Genomic DNA, 25,109 nt, shown 5'->3' with positions numbered 1-25,109 from the left:
GAGACAGGGTTTTGCCATGTTGGTCAGGCTGGTCTGGAACTCCTGACCTCGTGAGCCACCGCGCCCAGCCTCGTATTTTCTTTTAAAGTTTATTCTTAAATGTACAACAGGCTCCAAGACAACACTTTATTCTAGTATAGGATTTTTTTTTTTTTTTTTAGACAGAGTCTCGCTTTGTCACCCAGGCTGGAGTGCAGTGATATGATCTCTCAGCTCACTGCTGCCTCCACCTCCCTGGTTCAAAGATGTGGCCAGGAATCCTGATGTTTAAACACGAATGGAGTCAGGGCACCATCACTGCAGGCACAAAAAACAGTGGAACGGCTCGCTTTTGACAGATTATTTAGATTTTTTTTTTTTTTCCCCCTGGAGTGCAGTGGCTTGACCTCTGCTCACTACAACCTCTGCCTCTGCCTCCAAGTTTCAAGCAATCATCCCATCTCAGCCTCCCATGTAGCTAGGACCACAGGTGAGTGCCACCACCACACCCAGCTAATTTATATATAAATACATATAATTTTATTTTTATTGTTTAGACGTGGAATCTCACTCTGTCACCCAGGCTGGAGTGCAGTGTGCAATCTCCACCTCCTAGGTTGAAGCGATTCTTCTGCCTCAGCCTCCCAAGTAGCTGGGATTACAGGCAGACACCACTATGCCTCACTAATTTTTTTTTTTAATTTTTAGTACAGACAGGATTTCACCATGTTGGCCAGGCTGGTTTTGAACTCCTGACCTCAAATGATCCACCCATCTCAGCCTCCCAAAGTGCTAGGATCACAGGCGTGAGCTACTACGCCTGGCCTATATATATTTATATATTATATATATTGTGTGTGTGTATGTATATATACGTATGTATATATATAAAGACAGGGTTTCACCATGTTGTCTAGGCTGGTCTCGAACTCCGGGGCTCAAGCAATCCACCTGCCTCAGCCTCCCCAAGTCCTGGGATTACAGGTCTGAGCCACTGTGCCCCTCCTTATCAGATTTCTTATTTTCTTTTTTTTTTTTCTTTTGAGACAGAGTCTCACTCTGTCACCCAGGCTGGACTGCAATGATATGATCTTGGCTCACTGCAGCCTCCACCTCCCAGGTTCCAGCGATTCTCCTCCCTCAGCCTCCCGAGTAGCTGGGACTACAGCTGCCCACCACACCTGGCTAATTTTTGTATTTTTAGTAGAGACAGGGTTTCACCATATTGGCCAGGCTGGTCTCGAACTCCTGACCTTGTGATCTGCCCACCTCGGCCTCCCAAAGTGCTGGGATTACAGACATGAGCCACTGCACCCAGCTGCCAGATTTCTTAATTCTGCCTGTGGCCAGGACCAAAGCTTTATCTTCCTTGTCCATCTCTTTGGCCTGCTTCTTGGACTGTTTTAGGGGCTTCTCTGCCACCTTCGTGGACAGGACGCCCTTCCTCAGACCCTGCCTAGAAACCTGCACTTTAACAAATCTCCCTGGAGTCACACTTTGGGAAACACTAATCCAGTTTCATTCTCCTGAGCCATATGTTAATTGGTAGGAATAAATTAGTGTCTTGGAGAATAAATTAGTGGTTTGGGAAGACATCAGGTAAATCTTCCCAATGTACCAAACAAAGGTAAGAGATACCACTTAAGTACCAGGCGCTCTGGCGCCTGTGGGTGTGGGTGAGTGCAGCGTGTCTTCATTTAATCTTCACAGCAACTCACTCTGGTAGGCACTGTTATCCCCAATTTAGAAATGAGGAAACTAAGGCATTGTACATAGATTTCTAGTAAATAGGTGAGCTGGTCAGAAAGTATGCAGATATAAATTTATTTATTTATTTTTTATTTTTTTGAGATGGAGTCTTGCTCTGTCGCCCAGGCTGGAGTGCAGTGGCATGATCTCAGCTTACTGCAACCTCATGGGCTCAAGCGATTCTCCTGCCTCAGCCTCCCAAGTAGCTGGGACTACAGGTGTGTGCCACCATGCCTGGCTAATTTTTTTGTATTTTTAGTAGAGAGGGGGTTTCACTACATTGGCCGGACTGATCTCAAACTCCTGACCTCAGGTGATCCATTGGCCTCGGCCTCCCAAAGTGCAGTGACTCCAAATGGAAAGTCATTAGCAATGTTAATATAAAGAAGTTTTAGGAAAACCAATGAATGTTGTTTATATTCATAAGAGCAACACATGATTTTTTTTAAAAACCTGTTTAAGGATGAAAGAGCTCCTTCAACAATTGTAGAATTTCCAAGGGATAAGAAAAAATATTGGAAATCATGCAATGCAGAGTATTCAAAACTGGGAGGAGATGAGATGATCTAGAAAAGGCAGAGTGTGGCCAGGCGAGGTGGCTCACACCTGTAATCCCAGCACTTTCGGAGGCTGAGGCAGATGGATCACTTGAGGTCAGGAGTTTGACACCAGCCTGACCAATATGGTGAAACCCCCATCTCTACTAAAAGTACAAGAACTAGCCAGGCTTGGTGGCAGGCGCCTGTAATCCCAGCTACTCAGGAGGCCCAGGCAGGAGACGCTTGAACCGGGAGGTGGAGTTGTTTGCAGTGAGCCGATATTGCGCCACTGCACTCCAGCCTGGGCAACAGAGTGAGACTCCATGAAAAAAAAAAAGAATAGGCAGAGTGAGAACAGAAGACAGAGCCCTATGGAATCAGACATTTAAAGGTTGGGGAGAGAGGTAAACCAGAGGGCTGAGGCATTGCTGAAGGCTTCCAGAGGAAGGCTCAGCAGCAGAGAGGGCATGTGAGACTCGCCAGGACGACAGCAGTGGACAAGGGTGTCAGCAAGCTCTTAGTTAGGGGTTGGGGCATGGGTCCCTTGGAGAATCCTATGAAAGCTGTAAGCCCCTCCCATTAAAAAGTGCACAGTAACCCTCACCTGTCCTGTTGTGCGCACAGTTCCCCTTGCAAGGACTCAAACTCAGACTTCCTCCGATTATTGCCTCTCATCCCACTTGCTCTCATTTCTTCCCTCTTCCCACAGAAGCTTTAAGCTTTTTTCTTTTTTTGATATAGGAGGCTTGTGCTGTTGCCCAGGCTGGAGGGCAGTAGCGCAGTCTCAGCTCCCTGCAACCTCTGCCTCCTGGGTTCACACGATTCTCCTGCCTCAGCCTCCCTAGTAGCTGAGATTAGGTGCCCACCACCACACCAGGCTAGTTTTTGTATTTTTAGTAGAGACAGGGTTTCACCATGTTGGCCAGGCAGGTCTCCAACTCCTGACTTCAGGTGATCCTCCCATCTCTGCCTCCCAAAGTGCTGGGATTATAGGCATGAGGCACCGTGCCAGGACCTTTTTTAAAGTTTTGCTCTTTTGCCCAGGCTGGAGTGCAGTGGTGTGATCTCAGCTTATTGCAACCTCTGTCTCCCGGGTTCAAGCGATTCTCCTGCTTCAGCCTCTGGAGTAGCTGGAATTACAGGCACCTGCCACCACACCTGGCTAGTTTTTTTATTTTTAATAGTGACGGGGTTTCACCACTTTGGCTAGGCTGGTCTCAAACTCCTGACCTTGTGATCCGCCTGCCTCAGCCTCCCAAAGTGCTAGGATTACAGGCATGAGCCACCTCGCCCGGCCCTTTAAAATTTTTTTTAACAAGACAGTGTCTTGCCCTGTCACAAAGCCTGGAGAATAGAGTGGTACAATCTTGGCTCACTGAAGCCTCAATCGCCCAGGTTAAGGGATCTTCCCACCTCCACCTCCAAAGTAGCTGGGGTTACAGTTGTGTATCACTACGCCTGGCTAACTTAAATTTTTTTTGTAGAGATAGTGTCTCAGTATGTTGCCCTGGCTGGTCTCAAACCCCTGGGCTCACCCAATCCTTCCTTGGCCTCCTGAAGGGCTGGGATTACAGGCATGAGCCACTGCGCCTGGCCAATAAAGTTTTTGAGGATGAAGAATTCTAGCCAGAACCTGAAGGATATATCTGGCTCTATTTAGATTTGAAAGTATATAATGTCTCAAGAAAAACAAAACACCTTACTGAAGAAAACAGGGTTAGTGTGGTGATTAGTGATTTTATTTTCCTTTTCTCCTAAAGACTTTCATTAATAGGAGTGTCCTTGATTCATACCCCAAATCCATCAGCAAACACTAGTAGGCTCTACCTTCAAGTCTTATCTAGAATCAGACCACCTCACCTCATCTACTGTGGCCTCCCTGGGCCAGGCCTGGCCTCTTTCAGTCTGTTCTCACCACACAGCCACCAGAGGGATCCTTTTATTTTTATTGATTTCTTGATTGATATGGGGTCTGACTCTTGTCAGCAGGCTGGAGTGCAATGGCACGATCTTACCTCACCGCACCTCTGCCTCCTGGACTCAGTCCTCCCACCTCTGCCTCCCAAGTAGCAGGGACCACAGGCACAAGCCACCATGCCCAGTTAATTTTTTTTGTATTTTTGGTAGAGGCGAGGTTTCACCATATTGTCCAGGATGGTCTTGAACTCCTAAACTGAAGCAATCTACCCACCTCAGCCTCCCACAGTGCTGAGATTACAGGTATGAATCACCACACACAGCGCCTTTTCAAACCCGCAGTTGGATCATAGCATTTCTCTGCTCCTAACAATGACTTTTGCTTCCCTGCTCACTCAAAATAAATTCCTTCTTCACTGCAGAGCTGCCCCTCCTACCACAGGGTGTTTAGGTCCTAATGGTGGTGATGGTAGGGGACCCACATCATTGTGACAACCAAATGTGTCCACATGAAGCCCAGGGTTTCAGTATCAGCTCCACCCCTTCCACTGTGTCACCCTGCTGGGTTGGTTTCTTCATCTAAAAAACGGGGATGGGGACAACAAACTTGAAAAATTGTCCTGAGAATGAGGTGTCCAGCATCGGGAGTACTTAACAAAGGGTCCCCAGTGATAACCAGCCGAGGCATAAGCAAACTCCATTGCTCCTATTATCTGCATCTGAAGATTTACCATGTATGTGGATCCTTTTCCAATTTCTTCTGTATTAAACATTCTCTCCTGTATCAGAAAGTAAGGTTATGGGTTGGAGCTACAAATATGCCCTTTGATCCATCCCCCACGTAGAGTGCTTTGCCAGTGGTAAGGATGGACTGCAGACAGCAGCTCCCTCTGAGGCTGCCCCTAGCTCCTCTCTTTCACAGTGGGCTGTGACTCAGGCTCCAACTTCCACTGTGTGGTCCTTGATCAGTATCTGAACCTCCCAGAGTGTTTCCTTCTCTGCAGACGGATGTGGATGATAGCCCCTGCCACACAGGGCTGAGCTGAAGGGGAAATGAGACAGTGCGAGCAAAGGAGCCTCGTGCCAGGCATGTACCAGGCATTCAGCAGTGGCTAACCATAGTAGCCTGCCCCCAGTCTAAAGCCCTGGGCTCCATGTCCCCACTCCCTCAGTTCCTTCCCACTTGACTTCAGGAGCTGGATTCTCTCCTCCTGCCAGGGAAGTCCAGCTCACACTGCCTAAGGCACAAATTCTCACACCAACCACTAGGTCCCTGCCAGCTCCTGGCCAGTCCCAACTCCATGAAGCAGGAGGGTAGGCAAATTTGAGCAGAGACTGTTTCTGTTTGGCATCAGCCTCTGCCAATTGCCCAGGAAAGCTGGAATGCTCTTTGGCAAGCATGACATTTCCTCACACTCTAAACACTTTTTTTTTTTTTTTGAGATGGAGTCTTGCTCTGTTGTCCAGGCTAGAGTGCAGTGGCGCGATCTCACAACCTCCATCTCCCAGGTTCAAGCGATTCTCCTGCCTCAGCCTCCCAAGTAGCTGAGACTACAGGTGTGTGCCATGATGCCCAGCTAATTTTCTTTTGTATTTTTAGTAGAGACGGGGTTTCACCATGCAGGCCAGGCTGGTCTCAAACTCCTGACCTCAGACGATCCACCTGCCTTGGCCTTCCAAAGCCCTGGGATTACAGGTGTGAGCCACTGCACCTGGCCAATTCTGTCTTTGGATGGAGCAACAGAAGCTTAGACTGTAGCCTCCATTTTTTTTTTTTTTAAACAGAATCTTGTTCTGTCACCGAGGCTGGAGTGCAGTGGAGCAATCACAGCTCACTGCAGCCTCAACCTCCCTGGGCTCAAGTGATCCTCCCATCTCAGCCTCCTGAGAGGCTGGGACTATGGGTGTGCACCACCATGCCTGGCTACATGATTTTTTGTATTTTGTTTTGCTATTGCCAGGTCTTGAACTCCCGAGCTAAAGCAGTCAGCCACCTCACCCTCTCAAAGTGCTGGGATTACAAGTGTGAGTCATCACACCTGGCCAGGTTCCATTTAATTCTTTTTTTTTTTTCTTTTTTGAGACGGAGTCTCACTCTGTCACCACGCTGGAGTGCAGTGGTGCGACCTTGGCTCACTGCAACCTCTGCCTCCTTGGTTGAAGCGATTCTCCTGCCTCAGCCTCCCGAGTAGCTGGAACTACAGGTGCCCACCACCATGTCCAGCTAATTTTTGTTATTATTAGTAGAGAAAGAGTTTCACTACGTTGGCCAGGATCGTCTCAATCTCCTGACCTCATGATCTACCCACCTCAGCCTCCCAAAGTGCTGGGATTACAAGTGTGAGCCACTGCGCCCAGCCTAATTTTTGTATTTTTAGTAGAGATGGGGTTTCACTCTATTGGCCAAGCTGGTCTTGAACTCCTGACCTCAGGTGATCTACCCACCTCAGCCTCCCGAAGTGCTGGGATTACAGGCGTGAGCCACCATGCCTGACCAGCTCCATTTACTTCTTGAGGAACTCATGCTTCTCTTTTTAGTCACTTTGGTCACAGAGAGATCATTTAAGATCATTTAATAAAAAAGTAGTGCAAACAGGAAAGTGGCATAAAACATAGTGTTGCTAAGGAAGGCTGGTGCCTGCTGTTGAGAAGCAGAGGCCAGAGGAGGCTGGGTGTGAAGGAGGAGGATTCTTTAAAGGCAGGAAGAGAGAGGGCTGCCTTTAAGAGCCAGGAGAGCCGCTCATTCATGACCCCCAACATAGAGCTCTGTAGAACTGCTGCCACACCCTCAACACCAACGTAACGAGGTGAGAGAATGAACTCCAGCCGCTTCTCCCAACAGGGCCCAACAGAGCTATTCTGGGACATGTGTGTTTGCAAGCTTATGTGCGTGGAGAGCGCCCAAAAGCTCATCAGCAGACCCAGACCTCCACATAGTCTGGTTTTTAGACTGGCATCCACAGACAGTGCATGTGAAGTGTCTTCTCATTACTGCCCCCATCTGGAATCTTGGTCTTCTCCATTCCGTGTCACCTTCAATTGCCAACCCAAGGGTGCCAGTGCCTGTGGGTCCCATCATATGGTACTCTCTCACAGGACCAAATCCGCTAGTCTAACCAAAAAACAAAAAGCACTTAGCCACATCCTACTCCGTAATGAATGCCTCTGGGGTCTTCATTTTCTCTTCCGGCTGATCCTCACTTCATCCAGTTCCTTCTCCATTAAGTGGGATTTGGCAGTGGACTCTGAGAGCTGAAAGTAAAGCAGCAGCTGTTAGAAGGCAGGACATTTCTAGGAGATGTTTCAGGTTTGCAGGGCTGGCCCTACACGTGGAAGAAAGGCCCCTGGCACTTCTCTGATGCTGCTGGCCTCCGTGATGGGAAGCCCTCTGTACCTGGGTAGAATGCAAGCCCCTGATGACCCAGGACCACAAGTACTTGAAGAATATTCACAGTGCACTCTGTTGGCACGCTGTCACCCACGAGCGCATGGCACTCCCTGCACGAAGGAGAGCAGGTCTCAGAGGATGTTACAGACAGATACCAGTGATTCTAAGGCTAAGGGATTAGAGTTTAAGTTGCTTCTAAGCTGTAGCTCCCATAATGGGGATTAGGGGGAAAAAATGCTTGAAAAAGAATGCCACTTTCCTCCTTACGGTTGTTTGTTTGTTTTTTGTTTTCATTTTTTGAGACAGGGTCTCGCTCTATTGCCCAGGTTGGCTGCTTTTCTTGTACTAACTCACTATGAGGTACATACTACAATTATGCTCATTTTTAAAAAACCATCCAAGCCAGGCGCAGAGCTACCATGAGCCACTGCACCCAGCCTAGTCCTTTTTTCTTTTTTTGAAGTAAGGGTCAGCTGCATGCAGTGACTCACGCCTGTAATCCCAGCACTTTGGGAGGCTGAAGCAGGCAAATCACCTAAGGTTGGGAGTTCAAGACCAGCCTCACCAACATAGAGAAACCCCATCTCTACTAAAAATACAAAATTATTCGGGCATGGTGGCACGGGCCTGTAATCCCAGCTACTTGGGAGGCTGAGGCAGAAGAATTGCTTGAACCCGGGAGGCGGAGATTGTGGTAAGCTGAGATCACACCATTGCATTCCAGCCTGGGCACTGTCCCAAAAAAACAACAAAAAAAAGACAGGATCTTGTTTTGTTGCCCAGGCTGGTCTCAAACTCCTGGGGTTAAGCCATCCTCCTGTCTTAGCTTCCCGAATAGCTAGGACTCCAGGGGTGTACCCCAACCATTAGCTGTTACGCCATTTATTGCTGAAGAAATTAAATCGCAGAGGAGTTAGTCAATAGCGGAGCTGGGCAAGGAACCCAGGCCACTTTGCTCCAGAGTGTGTGCTCTTCACTACCACCGTGTGTGCTCTCCTGCCTCTGAATCTTCACAGGCTCCTCTAGGTCCAATGGGTTGCTGGATTTTTAATAGCCACAAGAAACCAACGCTAACACAGTGCGGGCCTCTCAGCAGGTCTGTGCTGGGTATTAATTAATGCCTATGAGCCGGCTCTTCCCCTCTTCCTGGGATGCTTCCATCCCAACCTCCACTCCTGCCATTATCCTTCTACTTTCAGCTCAGATATCCCTTCCTCTGGGAAGCTCTCCCAACATGACAGAATTGACTTCTCTCTCATGTGCTACGCAGACGCTGTGCAGACTCCAGCTGGGTCCTTACCACTGCCATCATCATACGGCCCACCTGCCTCTAGATCGTGGGCAGGAGCTGTGTCTTGTTTCTTGCGTGTGTCTTAGGATACAAAGCAACGTACCTGGCCAAACTGGCATTGAGGAGGTATCTGTTGGCTTAAATGACTCGAGGTGGAGCCTCCCCAAAAGGAGAACCTAGGCATCTCTTCCCCATCACCTGCCTCACCATGTCTAACAGGATGTCCACTTTCAGCCGCAAGAGATTGTTCTCTTCCTCCAGCTTCTGGTTCCGCCTGCGAAGGTGCTGGACCTCCCTCCGGTCCACACCTCCACTAACCCCTGTCTCTGGAGGAAGGACAGAACAAGTTAAAGGAGGGTTTCCTTCTACAATCTTGATTGATGAGATGGCAGGAAGTGCAGCTCACCTGCTATCCACTGGCCATTTTCAAACTTCAGGCTCTGCCCTGCCAGGTTCATAGTTGGGGATCCATATTTCAAGCCCAGCTCCACCTCCCGGGTTGACTGGTTCAACTGTGGGCAAGATGCTATGTGACAGCTTCAACAGGCCCAGAACTTGCCCTCATTCCAGCTCCTCTTCCCATAACAATGTGACCCCACTAATTCATTTTTCTAATCATTACTTGGCACCTTTAATGATTTTTGTAAAGGCCATAAAATCAGATGATGTACAGCAAAAGTTTAATTATGAGATTAAAAAAAAATACTGTTTTATACATTAGATGTTTTCTAGAAAAGCTATATATACTGAAATTTATAAATTGAATTATTTTACATCTACTAGACACTTAATAGTTGAAGCAATCCTACTGTAAATTGTTAATCAAGTGAAAAATCATTTTTAAATATAATAGTCCCCTAAGTTATCATTTTCTTAATATAGAGCTACATATGTTGTGGAAAAGACGCAAAATTCTAACAGGGAGAAGAGGAGTTGCTTCTTAATGTGCAACAGTACAATTTACATAGTCATTTCTTTTCTTTCTCTTTTTTTTTTTTTTTGAGAGAGTTTCTCTCTGTTGCCCAGGCTGGAGTACAGTGGCACCATCTCAGTTCACTGCAGCCTCCACCTCCCAGGTTCAAGTGATCCTCCCATGTCAGCCTCCGAGTAGCTAGGACTACAGGCACGTACCACCACATCCAGCTAATTTTTGTTTTGTTTTGTTTTGTTTGAGACGGAGTCTCGTTCTGTCGCCCAGGCTGGAGTGCAATGGCACAATCACGGCTCACTGCAACGTCCGCCTCCCGGGTTCAAGTGATTTTCCTGCCTCAGCCTCCCGAGTAGCTGGGACTACAGACGTGTGCCGCCACACCTGACTAATTTTTCTATTTTTTAGTAGACACGAGGTTTCACCATATTTGGCCAGGCTGGTCTTGAACGCCTGACCTTTTGATCCACCCACCTCAGCCTCCCAAAGTGCTGAGATTACAGGCATGAGCCACCGCACCCAGCCTAATTTTTATATCTTTTAAGGTAGAGTCAGAGTTTCACCATGTTGGCCAGGCTGGTGTCGAACTCCTGACCTCAAGTGATGCGCCCACCTCAACCTCCCAAAGTGCTGGAATTACAGGCGTGAGCCACTGCACCCAGTCCATATATTCATTTCTACAACTCACTGAGCACCCAACCTAATTCAGGACTCGGTACTGGGTATCCAGGGATGAGTATGACTAGCTCTTCCTCAAGAGCGGCTCAACAGGGAGAGACCTTCAGGGAAGTGTGCAAATATCCCTTTCTCAGTCAGGCCTTCCTGACCACCCTGGTGAAGATGACAGTTCTGTCCCCACTACTCAGAAACACCGCTTCCCAGGCCTATGCTTTGTTTTGCTGTCTACCACCTATCACCCTCTGATTTAAATGTGCTTATTTTCTGTAGCCTTCCATTAAAATATCTGCCCCATGAAGGCAGGGATTGGATGTTTTTCCTCTCCCCTCCTTCATCCACTTCTGCCTGCCAGTGCTTAGAAGAGTGCCTGCCACATAGAAAGATATCGATCAATAGCTCTTGAATTAACCAATAGAGAAGAACAGTCTAGGCCGGGCATGGTGACTCAGCCTTTGGGAGGCCGAGGCGGGCAGAGCACCTGAGGTCAAGAGTTCGAGACCAGCCTGACCAACATGGAGAAACCCTGTCTTTGCTAAAAAAAAAAAAGTACAAAATTAGCTGGGCATAGTGGCACATGCCTGTAATCCCAGCTACTTGGGAGGCTGAGGCAGGAGAATTGCTTGAGCCCGGGAGGCAGATATTGCAGTGAGCCGAGATCACGCCACTGCACTCCAGCCTGGGCAACAAGAGTGAAACTCCATCTCAAAAAAAAAAATTAGTCAGGCATAGTGGCAGGCACCTATAATCCCAGCTACTCGCTCAGGAGGCTGAGGAAGGAGAATCACTTGAACCCAGGAGGTGGAGGTTGCAGTGAGCTGAGATTGCGCCACTCAAGGAGAGAAAGAATCCATCTCAAAAAAGAAAAACTGGATAATATTGTTTGGGGTCAAATATCATAATGAGATTGTCTTCTTAGGTTCCTGGATAAACAAGCTCTGACAATCATTCCCAAATAACAGTTCAAAAATGTTTTCAGCAATAGCAATCATATGGATGGAAAGGATGCCCTCCTGCAATGATACCTCTGGAAGACCAGTTTCCATTCACACACACACTCAGCACTCAACTCACACTGCACACTGGGCCAACCCCAGTACCGACACTCACAGAATGCAGGTTGGAGAGAGATGCAGACTTCCGAGGAGGTGTCTTCTTCGGACTGAACGTATTCCCAAAGAAGGGCATCTTTGGCCTGAAGAAGGCAAAGCCAGCGCTCCCTTCTCCTAGGGTCAGAAAAAGTTAGGGGGAAAGACAGCTGGATCACTGACCTTATGCCATTGTCCTCAAATCTTGAAAACATACATTTTATCATGTGGCTATTAACGATTCTGGTGCTATGGTTTGAATCTCCCCACCAAGACTCATGTTAAAATTTCACTGCCATGGTAACAGTATAGAGAGGGGCGAGCCTTTAAGGGGTGACTAGCCCATGTGAGCTCTGCTCTCCTGAATGGATTAATGCTGTTGTCATGGGAGTAGGTTAGTTATCTCAGGAGTGGGCTCCTGGTAAAAGGATAAGTTCTGCTGCCATGCTGTCTGTCTCATGCACTTGCTCCCCATGTGCGCCTTCTGTCTCACACCAGATGACCCTCACCAAATACCTGCACCATGCTCTTGGACTTCCCAGTCTCCAGAACTGTGAACCAAATAAACTTCTTTTATTTATTTATTTTTGAGACAAAGTCTCACTCTGTCGCCCAGGTTGGAGTGCAGTGGGGCAATCTTGGCTCACTGCAACCTTCACCTCCTGGGTTCAAGCAATTCTCCTGCCTCAGCCTCCTGAGTAGCTATGCCCAGCTAATTTTTGTATTTTTAGCAGAGACGGGGTTTCACCATGTTGGCCAGGATGGTCTCGATCTGCTGACCTCATGATCATGATCCGCCTGCCTTGGCCTCCCAAAGTGCTGGGATTACAGGTGTGAGCCACCACTCCCAGCCTTCTTTTCTCTATAAATTACCCAATCTGTGGTAATCTGTTACAGCAGCACAAAATGGATTCCCATGTGTTGTGCAGGAAAGCTTCCATTAAAAAAAAAAATAGCTCCCATGTGCTGAATGCTTTCTCTGTGCTACGCAGTATGCTAAGATTTTTGAGTGCGGCACAGTGGCACATGCCTATAGTCCTAACTACTTGGGAAGCTGAGGTGGGAGGATGGCTGGAACCCAGGGAGGTTGAGGCTCAGTGAGCTGTGATCCACTGCTGCTCTCCAGGCTAGGCTATGGAGTGAGTGACCGTGTCTCAAAAAAAAAAAAAAAAAAAAAAAATTAGCCTGGCATGGTGGTGCACACCTACAGTCTCAGTTACTCAGGAGGCTGAGGCAGACAGATTGCTTGAGCCCAGGAATTCAAGACCAGCCCGGCCAACATCGCAAAACCTTGCTCTACAAAAAATACAAAAATTACCCAGGCATGGTGGTACATGCCTGTAGTCTCAGCTATTCAGTAGGCTGAGGTGGGAGGATCACTTGAACCCATGAGTTTGAGCCTCCGGTGAGCTATGATCATGCCACTGCACTCCAGCCTGTGTGAAAGAGCAAGACCTTGTCTCCAAAAAAATAATAAAGAAATGGCCAGGGCGGTGGCTCATGCCTATAATCCCAGCATTTTGGGAGGCCGAGGTGGACAGATTACCTGAGGTCAGGAGTTCAAGATCAGCCTGATCAACATGGAAAAACTCCATCTCTACTAAAAATACAACATTAGCTGGGCATGGTGGTGTATGCCTGTAATCCCAGCCACTTGGAAGGCTGAGGCAGGAGAATCACTTGAACCCAGGAGGCGGAGGTTGCAGTAAATTGAGACTGCGCCACTGCACTCCAGCCTGGGCAACAAGAGTGAAACTCTGTCTCCACCCCACCCACCAAAAAAAAAAAGAAAAAGAAATAAAGCTACGCTTATATTTCCTTTTTGATAACAATGCCCCTCACCTGTCACCAGTGTCACTTGTCATCTCATATGTCAGGTTACCTGTCCTGTTACGGAAGGTGAGGTGAGGTGTCCTGAAAAGGGGGCAGGTCCACACTGTGGCAGAGCTGGATCTCCCGCCCCATACATTTGCTTTCAGCATAGTGCAACCTACTGCAATTCACCTAGGCCTACTTAAGTAGATTTACAGATAACACACAGGTTTTTGGGAAAGAAAAAAAGGGGAGAAGCAAACTTTTAATTTAGGCTGGGCACAGTGGCTCACACCTGTAATCCCAGGACTTTGGGAGGCCAGGGCGGGAGGATTGCTTGAGCACAGGAGTTCAAAACCAGCCTGGGCAACTTAGCAGGACCTGTCTCTACAAAAAATAAAAAAAAAAAAGATAAAAAATTAAAAAAGGAAATATATGACATTAATACAGAAAAGTCTATTACAAATCATGAGGGTAAGGTTTCATGAGTTTTTACTACACGAGTATAACCACCCTTCAGGTCCAGGTGTGGACTCAAACCTGAAATCCCAGCACTTTGGGAGGCCAAGGTAGGAGGACTGCTTGAGCCCAAGAGTTCAAGACCAGCCTGAGCAACATAGTGAGACCCCCGTCTCTAAAAAAATTAAAATCAAATATTTAAAAATTTTTAACTTTTTATTTATGATTAATTTTTTGAGACAGAGCCTTGCTCTGTCACCCAGGCTGGAGTGCAGTGGTATAATCTTCGCTCACTACAACCTCTGTCTCTTAGGTTCAAGACATTCTCATGCCTCAGCCTCGAAAGTAGCTCGGATTACAGGCGTGTGCCACCACGCCCAGCTAATTTTTGTATTTTTAGTAGAGATGAGCTTTCACCATGTTGGCCAGGCTAATCTTAAACTACTGACCTCAAGTGATCGGCCCACCTTGGTCTCCCAAAGTGCTGGGATTACAGGGGTGAACCAACATGCTGACTCAAAAAAATTTTTTAAAACCACCCTCCAGATCAGGATCCAGAGCATTTCAGCATTCCATAAGCCTCACTTGGCCACTTTACATGCATGGAATTGTACAGGGAGTCCTCGTTTGCATCTGGCTTCTCACATTCAACATCATGTTTCTGACATTTATCCATGCAGCTGTGTGTAGTTACGGTTTGTTCATTTGCATTGCTGGATAATACTCTATTGTATAAACACAGTAAAATTTACTTGTCTACAGATGATGGACATTTGAGCTGTTTCCAGTCTTTTTTTTAATTTTTGTTTTGCTTTTTAAGATAGGGTCTCATTCTGGTCCCCCAGGTTGGAGTGCAGTGGTGCCATTTCTGCTCACTGCAGCCTCAACCTCTCAGGCTCAGGTGACCCTCCCACCTCAGTCTCATGGGTAGCTGGAACTATAGGCACACACCACCACACTGGCTAATTTTTTGCATTTTTAATAGAGATGGGAGTTTCGCCATGTTGCCCAGTCTGGTCTTAAATTCTTGGGCTCAAGTGATCCGCCTGCCTCAGCCTTCCAAAGTGCTGGGATTACAGGCATGAACCACCACGCCTGGCTGGTTTCCAGTTTCTGACCATCAAAAATAGTGCTGCTAGGCCAAGTATGGTTGCTTATGCCTGGGAGGCCAAGGCAGAAGGATCACTTGATGCCAGGAGTTTAAGACCAGCCTGGGCAACATAATGAGACCTCATTTCTACAAAAAAAATTGAAAAATCAGACAGGCATGGTGGCGTACCCTTATAGTCCTAACTACTCAGAAGGCTGAGGTGGGAGGATTGCTTGAGCCCAGGAGTTTGAGGCTGCAGTGAGCTATGATCACCCACTGCACACTCCAGTCTGAGCAACAGAACAAGACCCTGTCTCAAAAAAAAAAAAAAGTCCCGCTAAGAACATGATGCTTGGGCTGCAAATGCACAGTTTCCTGGTTCCATATTTAGGGGTAGAACTGTAGAGTCATAGAGCATTCATATATTTAGCTTTAACAGATACTGCCAAATGGTTTTCCAAAGTAATTGTACCAATTTAGACTCCTAACTGCAGTTTGCAAAAGATCCTTGTCAATATCTGGTACTTTCTGTCAACCTTACCCATTGTGGCAGGTATGTAGTAGTGTTGCATTGTTTAATTTGCTTTTCTCAAATAACTAATTAAATTGAGCACCATTTAACATACTCTTTGGACATATATGGATACTCTGTCTCTCTCTCTCTTTTTTTTTTTTCACTATTGTTGCCCAGGCTGGAGTGCAATGGTGCGATCTCGGCACACTGCAACCTCTGCCTCCCGAGTAGCTGGGATTACAGATGCGCACCACCACGCCCGGCTAATTTTTTGTATTTTTAGTAGAGATGGAATTTTACTATGTTGGCCAGGCTGGTCTCGAACTCCTGACCTCAGGCGATCCACCCACCTCAAACTCTAAAAGTACTGGGATTACAGGCATAAGCCACCACGCCCAGCTCTGGATACTCTCTTTTGTGACATGCTTGTTCATGTCTTTTGCCACTTTTTTTTAAGATAGAGTCTCCCTCCGTCATCAGGCTGGAGTGCAGTGGCATGATCTTGGCTCACTACAACCTCTGCCTCCCAGGTCCAAGTGATTCTCCTGCCTCAGACTCCCGAGTAACTGGGATTACAGGCACATGCCACCATGCCCAGCTAATTTTTGTTATTTTTAGTAGAGAGGGGTTTTGCTATGTTAGCCAGGCTGCTAGAGACCAGACCAGGCTGGTCTCAAACTCCTGACCTCAAGTTATCCATCTGCCTCGGCCTCCCAAAGTGCTGGAATTACAGGCATGAACCACTGCGCCTGACCTCTTTTTGATTACTTATTGGCTTCTTTTGATCAAAGAAGTTCTTTTTTTTTTGAAACAGAGTCTTACTCTTTTGCCAGGCTGGAGTGCAGTGGCACAATCTTGGCTCACTGCAATCTCTGCCTTCTGGGTTCAAGTGATTCTCCTCCCTCAGCCTCCCGAGTAGCTAGGACTACAGGCACGCGCCACCACGTCCAGCTAATTTTTATATTTTTAGTAGAGACGGGGTTTCACCATGTTGGCCACGATGGTCTAGATCTGTTGACCTTGTGATTGTGATCTGCCGCCTCGGCTTCCTGAAGTGCTGGGATTACAGGCATGAGCCACTGCACCCAGCCAGAAGTTCTTAATTGTAATGATATCCAACATTCATTCATTCATTCATTCATTCATTTAGAGATGGAGTCTCACTTTGTTGCCCAGGCTGGGGGGCAGTGGCACGATCTCTACTCACTGCAACCTCTGCCTCCTGGGTTCAAGCAATTCTCCTGCCTCAGCCTCCTGAATAGCTGGGATTACAGGCACCTGCCACCATACCCAACTAATTTTTGTATTTTTAGTAGAGATGGGGTTTTACCATGTTGGCCAGGCTGGTCTTGAATTCCTGACCTCAGGTGATCCGCCCACCTCGGCCTCCCAAAGTTTTTGGATTATAGGCATGAGCCACCGCACCTAGCCCAATTTATTATTATTTTTTAATGATTAGTGTTTGTATCCTATTATAAAATGGTTGCCTACCCCAGGCCGGGTGTGGTGGCTTATGCCTATAATCCGAGCACTTTGGGGAGGCAGAAGCAGGCAGATCACTTGAGTCCAGGAGTTTGAGACCATCCTGGACAACATGGCAAAACCCTGTCTCTATCAAAGATACAAAAATTAGTTGGGCACTGTGGTGTGTGCCTGTGGTCCCAGCTACTCAGGAGGCAGAGGTGGGAGGATAGCTTGCGCCTGGGAGCTGGAGGTTGCAGTGAGCTGAGATTATGCCAATGCACTCCAGCCTGAGTCCAGAGTGAGACACCATCCCCACTCCCCCACCAAAAAAATACTGCCTACCCCAAGATCATGATGATATTTTTTGTTAACTTCTGGTAATATTATTGTTTACATTTCATATTTGTGACTATAATTCATCTTGAATTAATTTTTGTATATAAGACAGGGGTTAGTGTTTTTTTTTTTCACATATATCACCAAAAAAAATTTTTTTTTTTTTTTTTTTGAGACGGAGTTTCGCTCTTGTTACCCAGGCTGGAGTGCAATGGCGCAATCTCGGCTCACCGCAACCTCCGCCTCCTGGGTTCAGGCAATTCTCCTGCCTCAGCCTCCTGAGTAGCTGGGATTACAGGCACACACCACCATGCCCAGCTAATTTTTTGTATTTTTAGTAGAGACGGGGTTTCACCACGTTGACCAGGATGGTCTCGATCTCTTGACCTCGTGATCTACCCGCCTCGGCCTCCCAAAGTGCTGGGATTACAGGCGTGAGCCACCGCGCCCGGCCAAAAAAAATTTTTTTTAAGACGGGATCTCGCTCTGTTGCCCAGGCTAGAGTGCAGTGGCATGATCTTGGCTCAGTGCAGCCTCGACCTCCCAGGCTCAAGCGATTCTCCTGCCTCAACTTCCCGAGTAACTGAGATCACAGGCACACGCCACCAGGCCCAGCTAATTTTTTAATTTTTTGTATGATGGGGTTTCACCACGTTGCCCAGGCTGGTCATGAACTCCTGAGCTCAAGCAACTGGCCCAACTTGGCCTCTCAAAGTGCTGGGATTACATGCCTGAGCCACCACACCTGGCCTTTATTAGCCAATTTTTTTTTTTTTTTTTCAGATGGAGTCTCACTCTGTCACCCAGGCTGGAGTGCAATGGCATGGTCTCAGCTCACTGCATCCTCCACCTCCGGGGTTCAAATGATTCTCCTGCCTCAGCCTCCCAAGTGGTTGGGACTACAGGCGTGTGCTACCACACCCGGTTAATTTTTGTATTTTTAGTAGAGATGGAGGTTTCACGATGTTGGCCAGGCTAGTCTTGAACTCCTGACCTTGTGAACCTCCCACCTCTGCCTCCCAAAGGGCCGGGATTACAGGCGTGAGCCACTGTGCCTAGCCTATATTACCCAATTTTAACTTATAGCACACACATAGTTTACAAAGAATCCTTCTAAAAAACCATTGACTGAAGAGAACAACAATGACAGCACAAGTCAGCAAAAAGAAAACAGCAGAACCCTCACTGCTCCTCCTCATGGGGGTAAGGTCTTCGTTCACTACATAATGAAATAAAAGCTGTAAATTGGATCTGACAAGAAATTAGCCAAAAAAGGCAGAAGGAACGGTTGGTATCTTTTCAAGATTTTTGAAACAAGGTTTTAGATACATTAACATTAAAACAGAATTCAAAGTATGAATCCATGATCATCAGCAAGACATGTATCCAATGAGAACAGGAAAAAAACTTCCAGGCTGTTTTCACTGAGGGAGAAATTGATCTCACTGAAATTAATGATAAAAGTTTAGAAGCTCCTCTGTAAGTTTTATAACATACAATACATAAGTATATGTATATATAATTTATAAATAAATAAAGGTATTTTGGGTTATGTGATCATGATAGCTTTCCTGGCAGTTATGTTCGTAATTAAAAACAATCATATGGTGGCTCACGCTTGTAATCCCAGCACTTTGGGGGGCCGAGGTGGGTGGATCACCTGAAGTCAGAAGTTCGAGACCAGCCTGACCCACATGGTGAAAATTTTAAAATTACGAAAATTAGCTGGGCGTGGTGGTGCTCATCTGTAATCCCAGCTACTCAGGAGGCTGAGGCACAAGAACTGCTTGAACCTTGGAGGCGGAGGTTGCGGTGAGCCAAGATGGTGCCACTGCGCTTCACCCTGCGTGACAGAACGAGACTCTGTCTCAAAAAAATAAAATAAAAATAAAAACAATCATAGACCAGCAACCTAGGGGATGGCCTTTGGGCCCGGGCACAGCACTTTAAAACTTGAACAAACCAGAATGCTTCCACTTTGGTAGTAGAGGGGACAGGTGGGGACCAAGATGCTGAGCGGGGGTTGATGTTATGTCATCACCATCCAAAACACACTGTAAGGCCCTGGCGCTGTCTCTGCTGGAGAAGAGAAAGAGGTTAGGAGAGGGAAAAGCATGAATCTTACGTCTATAATCTTATGTAATGGGCAGAACAAGAATAAAATAGGAGGAATATCCACGAGGAAAGTTCTTCAAAGGGCACAGTAACAAAAACTAATTAATATCACTTCCTGTGTATCCACTACGTGTCAGGCACAGTGCTAGGCATACTTCGTTTATTTTTCATTCCTTGCAGCACCTCTTGAGATGTGAGTATTTTCCTACCCATATGAAAGATGAAAATGCTAGGGCATGATCAGTTGGCTAAAGGTATATATGTATGTGTGTGTGTGTATGTATGTGTGTGTGTGTATATACCTGTACATACACACATAAATAATTTTCCTTGTATTAGTAACATGTGAGGCACATCATTAAAAGATGCATTTTCGGCCAGGGAGTGGCTCACGCCTGTAATCCCAGCACTTTGGGAGGCTGAGGCAGGTGAATCATGAGGTCAGGAGTTTAAGACCAGCTTGGCCAACATGGTGAAACCCTGTCTCTACTAAAAATACAAAAATTAGCTGGGCGTGGTGGCGGGCACCTGTAATCCCAGCTATTCGGGAAGCTGAGGCAGAAGAAGCGCTTGAACTTGAGAGGTGGAAGTTTCAGTGAGCCAAGATCTCGCCAACCTAGGTAACAAGAGCGAAACTACAACAGAAAGAAAGGAAAGAAGGAAAGAAAAGAGAGAGAGAGAGAGATCTGGAAAAAAGAAAGACAGAGACAGAAACAGAGAGAGAGAGAGAGAGATCTAGAAGGATACACCAAACTGCTCAAAGTGGTTAAACTTGAAAAAGGGAGTAGGATGACTGACCTGAATGAAATTCATTTTATAGGTTAAAAAAAAGGTCAAATTGTGGCAATTTCATATGGTACAATATAAAATTATATTAAATACTCAAGATTAAATGAATTATTACAATGAGAATATATTCATGTATTACTTATAAACAAAATAAAACACAGTTAAAAAGCAGTCCCCAGCACTCCTAGCATCTAGAAACATTTGAAGACAGAAAAATAAGCCAAGTCCCCACTGATGCTGACAGCACTGTGCCTGAGCACATGGCCTGGACAAAACCAGGTTTCAGACCTGGCTCTGCCCTCAGCTTCCTGCTACACCTTGGCCCAGCTGCTTTATTTCTGGGGCTTTAACTGGGGCACCTCACTCATGACAGCACTAATTCTTATAACACTACAGCTGGGAACTTTCATCCATATATTACAGATGAGGAAGGGTCTGGATTAGCTACTTTTTTTTTTTTTTAGACAGAGTCTCGCTCTGTTGCCCAGGCTGGAGTGCAGTGGCCAATGTTGGCTCACTGCAACCTCCACTTCCTGGGTTCAAGTGATTCTTCTGCCTCAGCCTCCCAAGTAGCTGGGACTACAGGCACGCACCACCATGTCTGGCTAGTTTTCGTATTTTTAGTAGTGACAGGGTTTCACCACATTGGCCAGGCTGGTCTCAAACTCCTAACCTCATGATCAGCCCACCTCGGCCTCCCAAAGTGCTGGGATTACAGGCGGGAGCCACCGCGCCCGGCCGGATTAGCTACCTTTTAAATCAGATCTAATAATCCACAAAATAATCCCAGGCTGAGATCCTGGGGTTCTGGGGCATCTGCATGGATTTGAGGTACAAGCTGTCCCCTTGGCCCAAGGCAATCTTCTTTCTAGTGAAACTCCCAAGAACAGCATGTTCAGCACAAAGGAAGTGAATGAGGAGCAACTAGCTTCCAATGATCACCCTGCTGCTTACCCCCAGCGGGACCCCAGCATTTATCCCCCCTGGGCTTCGGCTTCTTTCTTTGCAATGAGGAATAATATTAGTACCTGGATCACAAGATGTCATAGTATTTTGTGTTTATGAGAAGCTGTGCACTTGATTCTCACAACGACCCTGGGAAGAGGGTCAAGTAAGTGGTCTCCCAATCCACAGTTACTGATACTAATCACTAATGATTGTGCAAAGGTTTTCCGTTTCCAACAGGCCATAAAATATATTATCTTTCTTTAATTATAAGAAAATAAGGGAGGAATCTTTGGCTTTCATCGGATTCTCAAAGGTATACGTGTCCCCCAAGGAGTTCAGAGACAGCCATGTTACGCAGGTGCAGGGCCCCCCAGGGCTGTCGGACTCAAGTAACAGCTGACAACAAACGTTCACATGCACGATCTCATGCACCTTCACGGCGACCTAAGGGGAGGAATTACCGCCCCAATTCACAACCGCGAAGACACACAGAGAAGGGCGGCCACCGCCCGGGGTCGCCCTTCCGCCGCCTCTCTCCAGGTCAGGCCCGGGCGTCCCCGGGCCCCCAGGTGAACCTAGGCAGCGCTGACCGGCGACGCCGGACTCAGAGACGTACCTGACGCGTCCCAGAAGCCGGGGTCCAAGCGCTCCCCGAAACCCCACCGCAAGGACCGAGTAGCCCAGCGCTACCTTGACCCACCGGCTTCCTGCCGCCCGCCGGTACGCGCATGCGCAGCCCCGCCCGGCCTCTACCACCGAGGAAAGGGGTGTCCTCAGCGCCAGCCTGCTCAAGTCCCCAGAAACTCCGCGAATCCCCTCGGGATAGTAAACGAATTATACAAAGGCAATGTCTTCCGGGGTCCTTTACATGCCCCCCCGTTACAGGCTAGGACCAGGACCTGCACTCACCCTCCCCACAGACACATTGGTCTGGGACCCCGGCCGGGCTATCACTATGGAAACGGCGTCTCGAGGACAATGCGGTGGCTTGCGAAGATTCCATGTTAAGAGAAACCGGGAAATGGTGACCTCCCCGGCGTTGCCTGGAGAACGTCTGGACTCAGAGTAGCAAAATGGGCCCCCCCCGGCTCCCCTCCTCCTCCCCTAGCACAAGGCAAGGGACACCCCTTGCTGTGAGTGTCGGGGTCCCACCCAGAACTTTGCGGGGTCCCTTGAGGAACCCATGGCGGGACTGGCCCAGGGTTCGTCAAATTCCGCCGATGTTTTCAGGTAAGACGGACGGACAGATGCACCATGACCCACCTATGGCAGCCTGCCCCCTCAGCACGCCCTCACGGTGGCTTCTACAAGCAAGGGAAACTGAGGCCCAGGGACTACTTAAAGGTCGCACTGTGAGCAAGGGCAGAGAACTACTGGAGAATCAACTCCAGATCTCCTAGAGTCCTAACAGCGTGTATGATTGTTCTTTCTGATAAATGAAGAAACTCAGGCCTTTCAAAGAATGTTTACCGGCTGCCTAGTGGGTGTACCAGATGGCACCATCCATTGAGAGGCAGGACCTAGGGGTCTTTGGCTCCAAGCGCAATTCTCTTCCAACTTCAACACCTTGCATTAAAAGAGGGGAGACTTCCATATCCTAGAACCAAAATCTTCACAATCTGGCTCAGCATTGTCCATTAGAAACATAAAGCAGGCCACATATGTAATTTGGAATTTTCTTGCAGCCACATTTTTTAAAAAGTAAAAAACAGAAAAGCCAAGTGAAATTAATTCGAGTGATGTTTTATTTCACTCCATATGTCCAAAATATTACTATTTCAAGATATGGTAAGTATTTCTAAATTTACACTACTTCCATTTCAAAATTTAATTTTTTTTTTTTTTTAAGATGGAGTCTCACTCTTGCCCAGGCTCGGGTGCAGTGGTGTGATCTCAGCCCACTGCAACCTCCCCTCCCAGTTTCAAGTGATTTTCCTGTCTTAACCTCCTGAGTAGCTAGGATTACCAGCACCCACCACCACACCTGGCTAATTTTTTTATTTTTAGTAGAGACGGGGTTTCACCGTGTTGGCCAGGCTGTTCTCGAACTCCTGACCTCAGGTGATCCACCTTCCTCAGCCTCCCAAAGTGCTGGGATTACAGGTATAAACCACCACAGCTGGCCAAATGTAATGCTTTTTTTTTGAGACGGAGTCTTGCTCCATCACCCAGGCTGGAGTACAGTGGTGCAATCTCAGTTTATTGCAACCTCCCGCTCCCGGGATCAAGCAATTCTCCTGCCCCAGCTTCCTGAAGAGCTAGAAATACAGGCGTGTGCCACCATGCCTGGCTAATTTTTGTATTTTTAGTAGAGACAGGGTTTCGCCATGTTGGTCAGGCTGGTCTCAAACTCCTGACCTTGTGAACCGCCTGCCTCCGCCTCCCAAAGTGCTGGGATTAGAGGCATGAGCCACCCTGCCCAGCCTGTAACGCTCTTGAATCATCCTGAAACCAGTCCTCTACCCCAGGTCTGTGTAAAAATTGTCTTCCATGAAACTGATCCCTGATGCCAAAAAGGTTGGGTACTGTGGATACAATGACTATTTATTGAGTACCTACTATAAGCCAGTAGCATGCTCCTACTTGGGACAGAAAGGTGAACTAAACCAGACTTGATCCCTGCCCTAAAGGGGCTTTTATCTACTGGAGGAGATAGAATAATCAGTCAGTTATGTAAATAATGAGTTTTGCTTCAAAGGGGCAGTACTGTGAGATGATCTAAGAGTGTGTTTTGACCATACAAGGAGGTCAAGGTGCTGAAGGAGAAGCAAAAGTTAATTAGATAAAAGGGAGCGGAAATAATGTGCCATCCAAAATGTACCATCCAAGCAACAGGAAGTGAGGCTGGAAAGGTAGAAGGTGCCCAGACGTGGGCTGACCATCCCAGCACTGGCGGCATGTGACAACTAAGTCCTTGGAATTTGGTTAAAGTGACTGAATAAGTATAATTTTAAGGCTGAATGCAGTGGCTCACATCTGTACTCCCAATACTTTGGGAGGTGGTGATGATGCCACTGCACTCCAGCCTGGGTGACAGAGTGAGGTCCTGTCTCAAACAAAAGTAAAAAATTTTTAAAGTGTTGAAAGAATGGCTATTCCATAAACAGAACAGCCGAGAGTAAAATTTTAATTTTAATTAATTTAAATTTTGGCCGGGAGCAGTGGTGAAACCCCATCTCTACTAAAAAAATACAAAAATAGTCAGGCATGGTGGTGCACGCCTGTAATTCCAGCTGCTTGAGAGGCTGAGGCAGGAGAACCACTTGAATCCAGGAGGCGGAGGTTGTGCTGAGCTGAGATCGTGCTATTGCCTTCTAGCCTGGGCAACAAGAGTGAAACTCCATCTCAAAAAAATAAAAGAGCATTACATTCATTGTGTACTTTATTTCTACTATAATTACATTGTAACATATAATAAAATGATTCTACAACCCACCATAATATAGAATCAGTGGGGGCCCTGAACTTCTTTTTCTGCAACTAGACAGTCTATCTAGAGGTGCTGAGAGACAGTGACAGATCATCAGGCATTAGATTCTCATAAGGAGCACATAACCTAGGTCCTTCAAATGCACATTTTGTAATAGGATTTGCACTGCTATGAGAATCTAATTCTGCAGCTGATCTGACAGGAGGGAGAGCTCAGGCAGTAATGTGAGGAATTGGGAGTGGCTGTAAATACAGATGAACCTTCTCTCCTTGCCTGCCACTCACCTCCTGCTATGCAGCCTCTTTCCTAACATGCCACAGACCTACACCCATCCATGGCCCTGAGGTTGGGGACCCCTGATTGTATGACTAAAGGTTATACTAAAAAGTCTGTCAAATACTAAAATCAGCATTGTTTTATATGCTCAAACATAGAAACTTTATATTAACTTTTGTATATATAAACTTTATATTAATTTTTTTTATTATTTCATTTTTCTTTTTCCAAATCCACTATTCTGAGAAGCATCAAATATGTTAACTTATTTATATATGTATGGATGGATGGACGTATGTATGTATGTATTGAGACAGTCTGA

General features: G+C 46.9%; 1 protein-coding gene across 6 annotated transcripts; it reads right to left on the bottom strand.

The window, feature by feature from the left end:
* Positions 1-6,742: 6,742 nt before the first annotated feature.
* On the bottom strand, positions 6,743-21,811 carry CBY1 (chibby 1, beta catenin antagonist). 6 transcript variants are annotated; one of them, XM_012458959.2, is made up of 6 exons: positions 21,698-21,788; positions 19,193-19,308; positions 11,577-11,692; positions 9,270-9,375; positions 9,071-9,189; positions 6,743-7,436 (listed from the first exon to the last, which is right to left on the bottom strand). In XM_012458959.2, exons 3-6 carry the CDS (start codon positions 11,652-11,654, stop codon positions 7,359-7,361), a joined length of 381 nt encoding a protein of 126 aa, XP_012314382.1. In that variant the 5' UTR covers positions 11,655-11,692; positions 19,193-19,308; positions 21,698-21,788; the 3' UTR covers positions 6,743-7,358. The 6 variants fall into 6 exon arrangements, with proteins under 6 accessions (XP_012314382.1, XP_012314384.1, XP_064224121.1 ...); XM_012458961.2 differs by having other exon boundaries at positions 19,193-19,305; XM_064368051.1 differs by lacking the exon at positions 19,193-19,308 and adding an exon at positions 13,662-13,753 and having other exon boundaries at positions 21,698-21,782.
* Between the last annotated feature and the right edge of the window lie 3,298 nt (positions 21,812-25,109).

This window comes from Aotus nancymaae, unplaced genomic scaffold, assembly GCF_030222135.1.
Source record: "Aotus nancymaae isolate 86718 unplaced genomic scaffold, 86718_ANA_hifiasm-v0.15.2.pri h1tg000076l, whole genome shotgun sequence".
NCBI classification, from domain to species: Eukaryota; Metazoa; Chordata; class Mammalia; order Primates; family Aotidae; genus Aotus; species Aotus nancymaae.
The sequence above is the reverse complement of the archived record's forward strand: the minus strand, read 5'-3'. Positions and strand labels throughout refer to the sequence as shown.